Consider the following 16,011-nt stretch of genomic DNA (forward strand, 5'->3'; position numbering starts at 1 on the left):
CTAACTTCTAAAAGACAACAATGATGACTTCAGTGTATAAGATGCCAGCCTTTTCAGCTACCTTACAGAATTCTCTTATTTTCCTAATATCAATTCAGTTTATCCATTCGGTTTCCTCTCCAAATACTAACACTTTCATTTTTCACTCCTAGTGGAATATAAATACATCTGCAGTATTCCTAATCTTTTTTTTTTTTTTTTTTTTGAGACAGTCTTGCTCAGTTGCCTAGGCTGGAGAGCAGTTGCGTGATCTCAGCTCACTGCAACCTCCACCTCCTAGGCTCAAGCAATCCTCTTACCTCAGACTCCCAAATAACTGGGACCACAGGCGCGTGCAACCACGCCTGACTAATTTTTGTATTTTTTGTAGAGACGAGGTCTTACCATGTTGTCCAGGCTGGTCTCGAACTCCTGAGCTCAAGCAATCCTCTCGCCTTGATCTCCCAAAGTGCTGGGATGCACCTGGCAGTTTTCCTCATCTCTTACGTTTATCTTTTATAGTTACACTGGCCTATGCGTCTAAAAGAATGTTAATCAACAGTGGTAACTGTAATACTGGACATCTTGTCTTATTCCTGATCTTAAAGGGATGTTTCTAGAATTTCATGCATCATGCATGATGGCAGCTTTTGGCTTAAATGTATTTATATTCCGCTAGGAGTGAAAAAAAATTAGAAATGAATATTGAATTTTATCAAATGTCTTTCTGACATATATGGAGGTGACTATATGTTTTTTCTCCTTAATGTCTTGCGGTCAGGAATCATACTAGATTTTCTAATACTGATTCAAGAGAATAAGGTTCATGCAGTTGTGTGGCATAATTTTTCCACTGTGCTGTAGGATTTTTGCATCACTGTGCATGAATGAGACTCTGTGCTCTGTGTATGCATGTATGTATGTGTGTGTGTGTGTGTTTTAATGCTACCTCTGTCAGGTTTAGGTTTTCATGTCCTAACAGTTTCAAAAAAAAAAAAAAAAAAAAGTTTGAAAGTTCTACTTTATTCTTTATATGTGGAAATTGAAATAAATTATTTGTGATTTATTGAAACTTAACTTGAAGGTCTGATGTAATTTCACAATAAAACCAAACCTTTCTTTCTTTATTTGTTGGGGGAGGGTGGGAGGAGTGGGATGGAAGGATACTAATTCATTGATATTTTATAATGGTGCTTTTTTTCCCTTAGAAGTTCTCTATCTTCTGGGGACAATCTGACAACCACAGATTTAATTCAGATTCTTAGATTTTAAAAACAATTCTTTTGATATTCTTGGTATCTTTTATTATCTGCCTATACTCTTTTTTTACTTTTTTCAGACAGTCTCTAGCTCTGTTGCCCAGGCTAGAGTGCTGTGGTACAATCATAGCTCACTGCAGCCTTGAACTCCTGGACTCAAGAGATCCTCCCCCATCAGCCTCTCGAGTAGCAAAGACTACAGGCGCACACTACCATTCCCAGCTAATTTTTTTAATTTTTAGTGGAGACAGGCTTTTGCCCTGTTGCCCAGGTTGGTCTCGAATTCCTGGGCTCCAAACAATCCTCCCTCCTCAGCCTCCCAAAGTGCAGGTGTGAGCCACTGTGCCTGGCCCTATTCTCATTTTTATTGTGATAAAAATTTTAAGGTAAATAAAGGATAGAGCCAAATTATTAGAGCCAGACTACATCTACAAAAATTAAATGAAATTTCACTTGTCTGAAATCATGACACAAAGAAACAATTTTTACCAACTTTGGAAGATATGTTTGTGATGGTATAAATTAAAATTCTGGCTATTTGGCACTCACAAAAATCTGCGGAGCACCTTAAAGACATAGGTGGTATAGGCCAGGCGCAGTGGCTCACGCCTGTAATCCCAGCACTTTGGGAGGCCGAGGCGGGTGGATCACCTGAGGTCAGGAGTTTCAGACCAGCCGGCCAACATGGTGAAACCCCGTCTCTCCTAAAAATACAAAAAAATTAGTTGGGCGTGGTGGCGGGCACCTGTAATCCCAACTACTCAGGAGGCTGAGGCAGGAAAATTGATTGAACCTGGGAGGTGGAGGTTGCAGTGAGCTAAGATCACACCACTGCACTCCAGCCTGGGTGACAAGAGTGAAACTCCATCTCAAAAAAGAAAAAAAAAGACATATGCGGTATCCTCCAAAACAGTCAAAATAGTTAAGATGCTCACAGGACAGCTTTATCAGGAGAGACATGCTATACATATAAAGACATTAGGGACAGAGAAAAAAACAACTATCTTTAAAAATTTTTTTATTTTTGAGACAGTCACACTCTGTCGCCCAGGCTGGAGTCCAGTGGCACCATCTCGGCTCACTGCAACCTCCGCCTCCTGGGTTCAAGGGATTCTCCTGCCTCAGCCTCCCGATTAGCTGGGATTATAGGTGCCCACCACCACGGCTGGCTTTTTTTTTTCGTAGAGATGGGGTTTTACTATGTTAGCCAGGCTGGTCTCGAACTCCTGACCTGAAGTGATCCACCTGCCTCAGCCCCTCAAAGTGCTGGGATTATAGGCATGAGCCACGATGCCCAGCAGAAGCAACTATTTTACTCACAGGCCCCAAACTGAAATGCAGGCACTGATTTTTGCAAATCAGATGCTTTCCATGTAAGATTTTTGGTTTTTTGTTTGTTTTAAGACAAGGTCTTGCTCTGCTGCCCAGGTTAGAGGGCAGTGATGCAATCACAGCCCACCGCAGCATCAACCTTCTAGGCTCAAGTGAGTTTCCCGCCTCAGCCACCAGAGTAGCTGGACTGCAGGCATACATCACCATGCCCAGCTAATTTTTGTATTTTTGGTAGAGACAAGGTCTCACTATGTTGCCTAGGCTGCTTCTGAACTCCTGAGCTCAAGTGATCCTCTTGCTTCAGACTACCAAAGTGTTAGGATTACAGGCGTGAGCCACTGCACCTGGCCAAGATATTTGTTTTCAAAGGATGGTTAATAGTTTTCAAAGGATGATTAATATCAAGTATTAAAAATTGCTTAAATTACTAATTACCTTTTCCTGTCTTTTTTCAAAGGAGGATTTAACTTCATCAGAATTTTTCTTTACATTTAAAACACCTGTATCTTCTTCAGTTTCCTCGTCATCTGGTAAAGCAAAGGTCACTCTTTTCAAGCTTTTTTTATGTTGTTTACTGTCTTCATTTTCTTCAAGGTCATCATCTTCATCCCTACAATACCAAAACTCTTATAAAAAGAAATATACTACTTTCCATTAGAAAAACAAAAGGAAACAAATTTTCCCTTAATAAAGTTCTTCTTTTACATACCTAATACAACCAAATACTCAGGACTTCCAAAATCATTCAGTTATTAAGGAACAAAAGGTATTATTTAGGTAAAATGCTATGTAAGAAACAGAAGAAAGGCTGGGCGCGGTGGCTCACGCTTGTAATCCCAGCACTTTGGGAGGCCGAGGCAGGCAGATCACGAGGTCAGGAGATCGAGACCACGGTGAAACCCCGTCTCTACTAAAAATACAAAAAAAAATTAGCCGGGCATGGTGGCGGGCACCTGTAGTCCCCGCTACTCGGGAGGCTGAGGCAGGAGAATGGCATGAACCCGGGAGGCGGAGCTTGCAGTAAGCCAAGATTGCGCCACTGCACTCCAGCCTGGGCGACAGAGCGAGACTCCGTCTCAAAAAAATAAAAAAAATAAAAAAAAAAAAAAGAAACAGAAGAAAAAGTGTCCAACATATAGAAATAAATTATTCATCAATCTATAATACAAATCTCTTATCTCACAAAAATAACAGGATTTTATTGACACAAAACCAAATCAAAGTTCCTGGTAAGGAAGGTTTGATTGCTACTACCAGAGATATTTTTCTTCATTAAGTGATCTCTAATGTCCCTTTACATTCAGAGACTTTCCTCTGGCTATCTTGAGAATATCTGATATTAGAGAATCAAACTTCCTAAGACAAACACATTTGATAACTACGAGTACACATAAATGATTGGGCAATTCCAGCTTACAATGTAAAGGATGGTTCAAAATACTCACGTTTCCGAAATACTTAGTTCTTCTGCTTCTTCTTCAGCAATTTCATCATCTTCTTTGTTTGAATCCAGCTCATCATCATGAACACTTGTTATGTCTTCATCACTTTCAACTGGATCAAAAAAATCTTTGTATTTCAGATTTCTGGAACTTTTACCTGACTAAAATAAAAAGATTTTAAAAACTATTAATTAGGGATAGAAAAATATATTAACACATGCATATAGATTTGTATGTATATTGTATGTATATATTACTTTCTGACTTAATAACACTACAAGCTAATAACTAATAACTAAACTAATAACTAAATAATTATTAGGTGAAAATGGCAACTAATAACACTACCACAAAACTATAAGACCAACTGGAACATAAATTGAATGGAAGTACAGATTCATTTATAACTGATAAGATAGAGCACAATATTTCTTATCACTAAATCTTCTAACTACAATTAAATCTCTCCTAGAAAAACAGAAGGAAAGCTAATTTGAGGAGGAGGAAAGTGCTCTCTCCTCTCTCAAAACTTTACCTTAAGTTTTTTATTTCCAAACAGTCCCCCTTCATCTTCATCAGAATCAATATCTTCAAAAAAATCAATATCTTCCTCCTCATCATCATTATCATCTTTTCGTTCCTCTTCTTTTTCTATGTTTTCTAAATAGGCCTCCATTTCGGAGAGTTTGAAGAATTTATCATCTACTATGGACTTTTCTCTTGGTTTTCCATGTCCTTTGTTTTGCACCTTGCTCTGCTGTTCCAATTTGCTGATATCAAAGTCAAGGTCAGAATCCTCATCACTGAAAACAGGGCTTTTCCTTAGATCAGATTTGCTTGAGTTTTCAGCTCTCTCCCCCACTTCAGGATCATCATCACCCATGTCTGACACTTCCTCCTCCTCCTCTAAATCTTCTAGGTCCTCCTCGTCATCAGCCTCTAGCTCCGAACCATCCTCTTCATGTTCCTGTTCTTCACTCTCTGGGAGAAGACTGATAGCTTCATCATTAATTGTTTCACTAACTGCATTCTGAAAGTATTGTAAAATTGGTTCATTTTGCAATTCCAGTTGTTGCCAAATCTGTTCATCATCAAAATTTGCTATCACAAGTTTTTGCAAGGGGCTTCCATGGATCCTACCATTCTCTAATATTTTATTAAAGTCATAAAGCACTTTTGTTAAAGAAGTGAACTTTGATGCCAATCCCTCTTGAATCCTATTGGGAGGAAGTAAGTGGGATTTAGAATTATAGGTAATAATTTCACAGCACTCTTAATAAAAATAAAAAACCCAACTCCTTTGTAAAATAAAATTTGCATGAAGTGTAAGTATAGATTCTGGCCCCCAACAACATACAAGCTGATGAGCTACACTGATATATAAAACCTGTCAACCAGGTATCTGTGAATCGGCTGTATAGATTTTAGGCAGGAGAACCATTACAAATCTATTTGCTTGGAGATATATAGTGAATTAACCTTAAATTATCAATTCTGCTACATTATATACCACTCCATTCATTCATTCACTTATTCATTCAATGATCAACATTTGCTTTGGCTATAGTGGTCAAGGAAAACCTCTCTTAGATGTCACATCTGAAGAGGAAATCTATAGATAAGGAGATAGTCTTATAAAGATTGGGAAACATGCATTCCAGGCAGAAGAAATCCTCTAAGATGCAAATCCTCTAGAGGTGAGCATGGCTAGAGTGTGAAGGAGGCAGAGGGTGAAGCTGGAGAGACTGATGGGAGCCAAATTATGCATGGTTCAGGAGTAAGAATTTGTCATTTAAAGTGTAAAGAGAAAAGATTTTAAGCAGAGGGATGAAATGATGATTTACACGAAGGAAGAACAAAGGGAGGAGGGAAGAGGAGGAAAGTACAGTGATTAGAAGGTTGATGCAGCATTCCAGCCAAAGGATAATGGTGTTTAGACTGGAGTTAGAGCAGTGAATATGCTGAGTATAGTTTGGAGGTAGAACTGACAGGATTGCTAAAGAAGTGGATATAGAACAGAGAAAAACGAAGACATTAAACCTAGTTTTATGTTTGAGTAACTGAAAAGACAGAAGTGTCATTTACTGAGATAGGGAAGGCTTGCGTGGTGTTGTCAGGCCTCTGAGCCCAAGCTCAGCCATTGTAACCCCTGTGACCTGCACATATATGTCCAGATGGCCTGCAGGAGCCAAGAAGTCTGGGGCAGCCGAAAAACCACAAAAGAAATAAAAGAGCCAGTTCCTGCCTTAATTGATTAACCAACATTACAACATTCCTCCATTGTGACTTGTCCCTGCCCTACCTTAACTGATCAATCGACCTTGTGACATTCTTCTTCTGGACAATAAGTCTTATGATCTCCCCACCATGTACCTTGTGACCTCCTCCTCTGCTAACAATAGATAACCACCTTCTACTGTAATTTTCCATTACCTACCCAACTCCTATAAAGCAACCCCTTCCCCATCACCATTCGCTGACTCTCTTTTCGGACTCAGCCCACTTGCACCCAAGTGAATAAACAGCCTTGTTGCTTACACAAAGCCTGTTTTAGTGGTCTCTTCACACGGACGCGCTTGACAGGCGGTGCATGGGAAAAGGACTTCAGGGGATGGCAGAATATAGGTGGGTAGAAACAACAATTCTATTAAACAGAAACAACAGCTCTATTTTGGACGCAATGAATTTGAGATGGTTGACAGTACCAAAATTTTAAAAATCGTTAAAAGTTGTACAGTGCGGATATCCCAGTTGTGTGCTACGGAATTCAAACTAAGTTCAGTCTGTAGCTGCTGTGAGCTGGGAACTCAGGGAGAGGTTGGGGTTTGAAACATAAATGAGTAATAATTTCATAGATCACATTTTAAATTCTTCAACAAAATACATATAAAACGCTTGTGTTGGGAAAAGACATGGAAGTTCTATTTCTCAAGAAGCTTAGTCATGGGGGGTGGACAGACAAGTGACAAGTTCGTACTGTCAATAAAGTATGTTAAGCGCTAAGTGCTTTGGGAGCACATAGGAGGAAGGAGAAACCAACAGTCTGTGTAGAGGGATGGGGTCGTAAGAAGCCCAAGGGAAGCTTCTAGGCGTTAATAATTGAGGTTAGAGTGATTTCAGTAACACTCAACTGTGAGATCCATCTATACAAATTTTAACAGTTTTTAAAATTTTGATAGCCTACGAAAGTATAAACTCTGAAATTTGGGGAAAAGTGATTTTACGTTTCCCCTTATCTTCCCCCAGCTCCACAATTTGCCGTTGGCCTGCAACCCGTGTCCACGTGAGACCCGGGTCGCACCCCGAGCCCAGGAGCTGCGCACTTACGTGAGGAAGCACTCGGGCCGACCTGTGGCTTTGCCGACTTCCGTCAGACACCGCTCCAGGGTCCGTCGACGCCAGACCTGCGGGGCCATGGCTGTCAGCAACTCCCGACACAACGCCGCATGCAAGGGAAGGGAGCCGCCCGGAAACCGCGCGGCAAAGATGCGCCTAGCGCAACTTGGATTTCAGAGCCTAAAGTTCCGCGGCGCACAGGTTCCGGACTCGCCCTCAGCCAGAGCCAATGGCAGCGCGAGAGCTTTCGCTTTTGCAGGGGGGCGGGAAACAAAAATCTCCATGGTCAGCCCAAACGCCTTTCAACTCTCTCCAAACTTCGTTTTGTATTTTTCAGGGGCCCACAAAGGGTGACCTGTCTTGGCTTTACGTTTCTTTACGTACTTTAGCTAAAGTACGCGCGTTGTAGCAGGAAAGCAGCGACCTTCGCCACGCCCCTGACCTGTCTGTCCCCGCCCCCTCTGCCTCCCGCCCCGCCCTCTGCCGCGCGTCTCTCACCATCCGTGGCTAGTCTGGACGTGGCGTGTTGCTTTCCAAAATGGCGCGCGCGCTGAAGACTGCAGCCGCGAATGCTGTAGGTGAATACCGGGCACCGGCGACCTTCGCCATGGGGCAGGGCGCGTGGGAACGGCGGTCGGGGGCGGAGGAGGCCTCGGCGTGGCCAAAGCATCTTGATCTAATGTCCTCCCCCGGGGGCGCGTTCCACGGCCGCTGCTGGCACCTAGGCAGAGGGTACCTTCCAGAAGCGCCTCCGCTTAGTAGCGGGGATTGCCTTGTGCATGAGTCCCATTTCCATCCGAGAGCTGTGCGCCTTGGGCTCTGCACCTTCCAGTATGTGGGCGGGAGAGTCGAGGGAACTTGCCCGGCAGGTCAGGCAGGGCAGGGTCAGAGGTAAATAGAAGCGGGTCGGTAAGTTATTTTACTGCGTACCAATAAACAGACTGAGGAGGAACCAGAAAGGAGAGCAAGTTCTACAAAAACAACAACTACTAGTCGGCCGAACTCCAAGCATGACCAGCTTTCTGTTAGGAACACTCAAAGGTCAGTGGTGTAAAGAATACAAAAGGAGTGGTTTTTCCACGCGCACTAATATATTTATCGCGTACACAGATAAAAGCATGTGGATTTGGAAACTTCCTTGAGTTTTCTCCCCCTTCATTTTTTTAAAAATGTGTACATAGAATCAGTTATGACAGAAATAACTGTAATAATTGTCACGTTTTCTGACTCTTACTTTCTCCTCTTTTTATCCTTTTATATTTTTTTTCTCTTCCTCCTTTTATGAGAGGGCAAGTATTTCCTTTAATCTGAGATTCCCTGTTAGGAAGAAGGTGCCAAGTGGTAATGCCCCAGAGTTACTCCGGGACATTCGTGATAAATCCTTCTGGCACCAGAGCCCACATTCTTAACCGTAAGGCATACCCTCCTCTTAGGTGATACACAAAATAGGAACGTAAAAATATAAATAAATGAATATTTGGGAAAAGGCATTTTTATGTCTGTATTTTTAGAACTGCACACTTTAATGATTGACAGTTTGGGAAAAAGTACGACTTCCAACAGGTCATACATACTGCAAGAACTCAATGCAGATAAAGGTGCGTGTTTGTTTTGTAACTTACATATACATCGTGGCATAAAGGAAAAATGAAGATAGTGTATTCCAAAGATTGCCTTTGATTTGCCCTATTAAGATACTTGAAGCTTAATGGCTCCACTTGTGTGTGTGTGTGGTTGAATATACATAAAGTAAAATTTACCTTTTTTTTTTTTTTTGAGACAGAGTCTCACTCTGTCGCCCAGGCTGGAGTGCAGTGGCGTTAGCTCACTGCAACCTCTGCCTCCCAGGTTCAAGCCATTCTTCCGCCTCAGCCTCCCGAGTAGCTGGGATTACAGGCACCCGCCACCACGCCTGGCTAATTTTTTGCATTTGTAGTAGAGACGGGATTTCACCATGTTGGCCAGGCTGGTTTCGAACTCCTGGCCTCAGGTGATCCGCCCACCTCGGCTTCCTAAAGTGCTGGGATTACAGGCGTGAGCCCGTCTCTACTAAAAATACAAAAATTAGCCAGGCGTGGTGGCACACACCTGTAATCCCAGCTACTCGGGAGGCTGAGGCAGGATAATCGCTTGAACCCGGGAGGCGGAGGTTGCCGTGAGCCAAGATCGCGCCACTGCACTCCAGCCTGAGCAACAAAAGCGAAACTCCGTCTCAAAAAAAAAAAAAAAAAAATTGCTTTTTAAGACTGAATAATATTCCATTGTGTGTGTATACCACATTTTGTTTATCCATTCGTCTCTTGATAGACATTTGGGTTATCCCCACCTTTTGGCTATTGTAATACAGCTATGAACGTGGGTGTACAAATACCTCTGAATTCCTGCTTCTTTGGGGGTGTGTATACTCAAAAGTGGAATTACTGGATTACATGGTAATTCTATGTTATGGCCCCTCTTTTAAGGAACATAAAACTTCGCCGAAACACTAAAGCACAGAAAAATCAGAGTGAACATGTAGAAAAGTTCTGAAAATGGAAACTGAACCTGTTAGGTGGGAGACAAGAATGACCAACTTACATGACTGCATAGGTTTACTTTCATTAATCGTCTGTAAATGGGCTAACAGAAATGTAATCTGTTTACTTACTGTAATGAATAAAACAAATTTGATCATAGTTTGAAACAAGTTGAAGATATGTATATGGTGCTGTGAAATTAACTGGTCAAATGTTTAAGAGAAAACTTACCAGACTAACTTGAAAGCACTTCTAATGAATGACTTTCTAAATACGTATGTTTCCTCAAACCAGATATGTGAAAATTCAGACTTATGTTCGGCCAGGCACGGTGACTCACGCCTGTAATCCCAGCACTTTGGGAGGCTGAGGCAGGTGGATCACCTGAGGTCAGGAGTTCAAGACCAGCCTGGCGAACATGGCAAAACCCATCTCTACTAAAAATACAAAAATTAACCGGGCGTGGTGGCGCGCTCCTGTAATCCCAGCTACTCCGGAGGCTGAGGCAGGAGAATTGCTTGAACCTGGGAAGCAGAGGTTGCACTGAGCCAAGGTTGCGCCATTGCACTCCAGCCTGGGCTACAGAGCCAGACTCGTTTCAAAAACACAAATAAACAAACTTATTACGTGTTCTAAAATTAGATTATGTGAAGGCCGCACAACTTTGCAAATATGCAAAGAAATGAATTGTACACTTCAAATGGGTGAACTTTATGGTGTATAAATTTTAAGTCTGTTTAAAAACTATTAAGAGATAAAGCTGTTAAAAAAAACCTATTACAAGTGATTATTCACTTTTATAATACTTTTTATACAAATTTAACATCTAATGCCTTTAAATAGTAAGTACTCTTAATGCATTTGAGTATAGATCCTTGCAGCTAAACCTTTATGTATTCAAGGACAGTGTTTAAAAAGTGTGATCTGAAATAAGTGCAAAATCTGAACTGAAAGAAATGCAATGTTATTTTTAAGTCAGGACACTAAAAGTGATTAACGAGAATTGATATTGAAAGGAAGATTGGAATGAGAGTTAACATACACATCCGATTTTGATCTTTTACTTGTATACCAGCTTCCTGACATATGTGAAAATAGTTTCTTAAATCTATATTCATCTTTACACGCATTTTTTATTAACACTTCTGTTTTTAAATATCTTATGCATTTATTCGCACATGGTTTTACACTGTAGTATATTCATGCAAAGCAACCTTTACTGGAATAATCACAAATTAAACATTACAGAATTCAAAATAATGCAATTCTGCTGCACTCTTCTGACATGGGAGGCAGAGAAACCTAAAACTAAAGAGCTGTGAATTCCTACCAGCTGGAGGGCAACCTGAAATAAAAATAGCTTTAAAAAGTTAGCTTCAGTGTTGGTAATCATTTTCATAATTTATGTATATATTAAAACATCACATTGTATACCTTAAAGATACACCATTTCTATTAGTCATCATATCTCAAGCTGGAAAAAAGTTTCTACAAGTCAAAGGAGAAATATAATAAGAGTTCAATTCACAACAAACTTTTCAGGAACACATTTTTATTAAATATAAAGCTCTATCTCATTTTAACTCCTTTATTCAGTGTTCTCTACCCAGTTTGCTTGGTCTACACAATTTCACCTTTGGATTTTTATTGTTGGATCATTTTTTTTTTTTTTTTGGTAAAATGCACATAACAAAACCCTTTAAAAATGTACAGTTTAGGCTGGGCACAGTGGCTCATGTCTGTGATCCCAGCACTTTGGGAGGCTGAGGTGGGCGGATCACGAAGTCAGAAGTTCAAGACCAGCCTGGCCAACGTAGTGAAACCCTGTCTCTACTAAAAATACAAAAATTAGCCGGGTGTGGTGGCACGTGCCTGTAGTCCCAGTTATTCAGGAGGCTGAGGCAGGAGAATCGCTTGAACCCGGGAGGTGGAGGTTGCAGTGAGCCGAGATCACACCATTGCACTCCAGCCTGGGCGAGAGAGCAAGACTTCGTCTCAAATAAAGCGCAGTTTAACAGTAATTATTACATTCACTGGGTTAGTACAACTATCACATTTGTCTGTTTCAAAATATTTTCACTGGCCTAGTGCGGTGGCTCACATCTGTAGTCCCAGCACTTTGGGAAGCCAAGGTAGGAGGATCGCTTGAGTCCAGGAGCACCATGGGCAGCCTGGGCAACATGGTGAAACCCCATCTCTACAAAACGTGCAAAAATTAGCCAGGCATGGTGGCTCATGCCTATGGTTCCAGCTACTCAGGAGGCTGAGGTGGAAGGTATTCTTTTTTTGCAATTTAGTTTCAATTATACATTTATGTATATGTGTACTCGGTTGTAATCCACTTGGATTTCATGATAACAGTGAAACTTACTAAGTTTCTAACTTGTAGGTTTGTTGTGAATATTAGATAGTTGGTGTAAAAAAATAAATACAGTGCCAGACAGTAGGTGCACAGTAAATTCAGGCCATTCTTGTTGTTAATGACATGCAATGACCGTTTGCTAAATGAATGGAATGCAGAGTTATCTGTGGAGATCAAGAAACTATCTGATGAGGACACAGTGACAGTGAATTTTAAAAATGCTAAAAACTGGCTGGAATGGTGGCATATGCCTATAATCCCAGCACTTTGGGAGACCGAGGTGGGTGGATCACCTGAGGTCAGGAGTTTGAGACCAGCCTGACCAACATGGTGAAACCCCATCTCTACTAAAAATACAAAAATTAGGGTGGGCACAGTGGCTCACATCTCTATTCCTATCACTTTGGGAGGCCGAGGTAGGTGGATCACCTGAGGTCAGGAGTTCGATACCAGCCTGGCCAACAGGGCGAAACCCCATCTCTACTAAAAATACAAAACTAGCCAGGCATGTGGCAGGCGCCTGTAATTCCAGCTACTCGGGAGGCTGAGGCAGGAGAATCGCTTGAACTTGGGGGGTGGAGGTTGCAGTGAGCCCAGATCGTGCCACTTCATTCTGGGCGAAAGAGTGAGACTCCGTCTCCAAAAAAAAAAAGATATATATATATATATACACACACACACACACACACACACAAATTAGCTGGGTATGGTGGCGGGCACCTGTAATCCCAGCTACTTGGGAGGCTGAGGCCAGCGAATCAGTTGAACCCAGGAGGCAGAGGTTGCAGTGAGCTGAGATCGCACTGTTGCACTCCAGCACTCCGGCCTGGGCAACAGAGCATTAAAGAGTACTGTATGTACTCTTTTAATGTATTTTTATACCTTTAATGAACTTACTACAAAATATGAGACAAAAAATTGGGTACAGGTAGAGAAATTGCTTGTTCTTATTAAATATATGTTGTTTCATTGTGAAATGCAGAGAATAGCAAGTAATTCTTAATATGCCACTATTCTTTAAGTGTTACCAGTAAATATGAATCATTATGAAAAAATGTTATTCTATGTTTTAAATCTAACTGCAGCTCAGAATTAGCTTTTTTATTCCAGTCAGTTATTTATTTATTTATTTTTTTTTGAGACAGAGTCTCGCTCTGTCGCCCAGGCTGGAGTGCAGTGGCGTGATCTCGGCTCACTGCAAGCTCCGCCTCCCGGGTTCACGCCATTCTCCTGCCTCAGCCTCTCTGAGTAGCTGGGACTACAGGCGCCCGCCACCACGCCCGGCTAATTTTTTGTATTTTTAGTAGAGATGGGGTTTCACCATGGTCTCGATCTCCTGACCTCGTGATCCGCCTGCCTCGGCCTCCCAAAGTGCTGGGATTACAAGCGTGAGCCACCGCGCCCGGCCCCAGTCAGTTATTTGAATGGGCAGAGCAGAGTAATTCTGATGTAAGTTTTTCCATTTATCTCCTGGTTTCATTTCAATAATTAAAAAGAACAGATATATAAATAATGAATTTTTGCATGCATTATTGTTTAGTTTTTAAAATTCAATTTAGAAGTGCATTAATTCTCAAAAGAAGGATATCAATGGCTGTTCAATTTTTCAGGGCTTTTTTCCAGACTGCGAGCTCCCATTCCAACAGTAAGAGCTTCTTCCACATCACAGCCCTTGGATCAAGTGGCGGGTTCTGTGTGGAACCTGGGTCGACTCAACCACGTAGCCATAGCAGTGCCAGATTTGGAAAAGGCTGCAGCATTTTATAAGAATATTCTGGGGGCCCAGGTAAGTGAAGTGGTCCCTCTTCCTGAACATGGAGTATCTGTTGTTTTTGTCAACCTGGGAAATACCAAGATGGAACTGCTTCATCCACTGGGACGTGACAGTCCAATTGCAGGTTTTCTGCAGAAAAACAAGGCTGGAGGAATGCATCACATCTGCATCGAGGTATTTTAATTATTTTAATGCCTGGTATTTTAAATCTCTGTTTTAAAAAATGTGTTTTACTTTTTAAGTTTACTTATGGTCACTGTCATTAGAAACTTTTGTAAAGTTCTTTAAGGAGAATGATAATATTCATCCTCCTCAAAGGTGGATCCTTACATACATTTCTTTTCCCTTTAGAAAATTCTAACATGTAATATTAATGTATTTTTTTGAAGTCTGGATTCAGTGACCACTGTAAGTGCCACCGAAGTTAGCCACAATGTAGAATCTGCTTTAGAATTGATCATGTTTGACCTCCCATGTAACAGGAATACAGCTGTTTTCACTGTCACAAGGCAATTAGGAGAAACAAATGAAAAGACTTTATAAAGTAAAGCTTTCAAGGTACATGCTAAGTATTCTTTATAACTCTTTTCTCTCTTTAAAATGCTAATAACTTTGTTATTGCAAAGTCAATACATTTTCAATTACTGTAATTTTTAAGATCTTCTGGATTGCACCTGCCAACAATTTTTAAAGGAATGTGAAGAAATGTTAGACAAGAAAAGTCCATTAGAGAACATTTCTATAGATGTTCATGTTCAGATAACTGCCTTTTAGAATATCAGCAATGACAATTATGCATTGATTTAATTTGCTAGGACAATTCTTTTGATAGAAAGAATGACATAAATATTAAGCCAAATTTCTTTTTTTTCTTTTGAGATGGAGTCTCACTCTGTCACCCAGGCTGGAGTGCAGTGTGGCGTGATCTCGGCTCACTGCAGCCTCTGCCTCTTGGGTTCAAGTGATTCTTCTGCCTCAGCCTACCAAGTAGCTGGGATTACAGTCATGCGCCACCATGCCCGGCTAATTTTGTATTTTTAGTAGAGATGAGGTTTCACCATGTTGGTCAGGCTGGTCTCAAACTCCTGACCTCAGGTAATTCACCTACGTCAGCCTCTCAAAGTACTGGGATTACAGGCGTGAGCCACCTTGCCCGGCCTATTAGGCCAAATTTCTAATACAGAGGAGAGGTCATTTGATTCTAGAGTGAATCCAAGGATGTATTCAGTTCATTATTGCAAACATGTATGAGACTCTACAATGTGTATTCTGCCAAGTACTTGGGATTTAGCAGTAAATAAGACATGAGTCAAGTCCATAGTGAGGAGGGGCAGAAATTTAAACACCCAAGTGCAATATACTATGATAAGTAGAATTGATATATGTGACTTCACAGTAGCACAGATGAAGGAGATTGATTTCTCCTGGCAGATTGAGTTGCTGGGAAGGCCTCACAGAGCATAAGTTACAATGGGGAATGTAGTCTCTAGCTAGGCAGTTATGTGCCCTGCTGAAACTTGGGGGTTGCTGTAATTAAAGGAGGAAAAGGAGAAAGGTACTGGAGGCCATCAATGGATGCCACGCTTGGTGATTTTTACAAAGTGGTGTGTCGCCTGGGCACGGTGGCTCATGCTTATTACAGCACTTTGAGAGGCCAAGGTGGGTGGATTGCCTGAGCTCAGGAGTTCGAGACCAGCCTGGGCAACATGGTGAAACCCCATCTCTACTAAAATACAAAAACTAGCTGGACATGGCGGTGCACACCTGTAATTCCAGCTACTCGGGAGGCTGAGGCAGGAGAATCGTTTGAACCTGGGAGGCAGAGGTTGCAGTGAGCCGAGATCATGCCACTTCATTCTGGCCTGAGCGACAGAGCAAGACTCTGTCTCAGAAAAAAAAAAAAAAAATGTCGAACCACTCATCAGAGAATTGGCTTTCCCCTCTGTAATTATCACAGGGATACTTTTTGTCCTTTTTCACCAGGAACTTATAAAACCTCTGACTTAGCATA

At 41.4% G+C, this 16,011-nt stretch overlaps 3 protein-coding genes across 12 annotated transcripts in view; 2 read left to right on the forward strand and 1 right to left on the reverse strand.

The window, feature by feature from the left end:
- MPHOSPH10 (M-phase phosphoprotein 10) overlaps window positions 1-7,744 on the reverse strand; it is a 20,267-nt gene extending 12,523 nt beyond the window's left edge. The window contains exons 1-4 of the mRNA XM_055242710.2: window positions 7,340-7,744; window positions 4,548-5,229; window positions 4,016-4,173; window positions 3,006-3,180 (exon numbers count right to left, since the gene is read on the reverse strand). Coding sequence (XP_055098685.1) covers window positions 3,006-3,180; window positions 4,016-4,173; window positions 4,548-5,229; window positions 7,340-7,428 — 1,104 coding nt within the window. The 5' untranslated portion in view covers window positions 7,429-7,744. The remainder of the gene's footprint in view (window positions 1-3,005; window positions 3,181-4,015; window positions 4,174-4,547; window positions 5,230-7,339) is intronic.
- Window positions 1-16,011, forward strand: part of PAIP2B (poly(A) binding protein interacting protein 2B) — a 118,710-nt gene that overhangs the window by 72,981 nt on the left and 29,718 nt on the right. The gene's annotated exons all lie outside the window — the stretch shown is intronic.
- The window catches only part of MCEE (methylmalonyl-CoA epimerase), a 25,532-nt gene continuing 17,177 nt past the window's right edge, over window positions 7,657-16,011 (forward strand). Inside the window, exons 1-5 of one of the 10 annotated variants that reach the window (XM_063617876.1) lie at window positions 7,844-7,922; window positions 8,289-8,389; window positions 8,860-8,946; window positions 13,837-14,174; window positions 14,483-14,561. In XM_063617876.1, the coding sequence (XP_063473946.1) occupies window positions 7,918-7,922; window positions 8,289-8,389; window positions 8,860-8,946; window positions 13,837-14,174; window positions 14,483-14,530 (579 nt within the window). In that variant the 5' untranslated portion in view covers window positions 7,844-7,917 and the 3' untranslated portion in view covers window positions 14,531-14,561. Of the gene's footprint in view, window positions 7,927-8,288; window positions 8,390-8,859; window positions 8,947-13,836; window positions 14,175-14,482; window positions 14,562-16,011 lie in introns of those variants that run through there. The other 9 variants (XM_063617875.1, XM_063617877.1, XM_063617878.1 and 6 more) reach the window with 9 other exon arrangements.

This window comes from Symphalangus syndactylus, chromosome 14, assembly GCF_028878055.3.
Source record: "Symphalangus syndactylus isolate Jambi chromosome 14, NHGRI_mSymSyn1-v2.1_pri, whole genome shotgun sequence".
NCBI lineage: Eukaryota > Metazoa > Chordata > Mammalia > Primates > Hylobatidae > Symphalangus > Symphalangus syndactylus.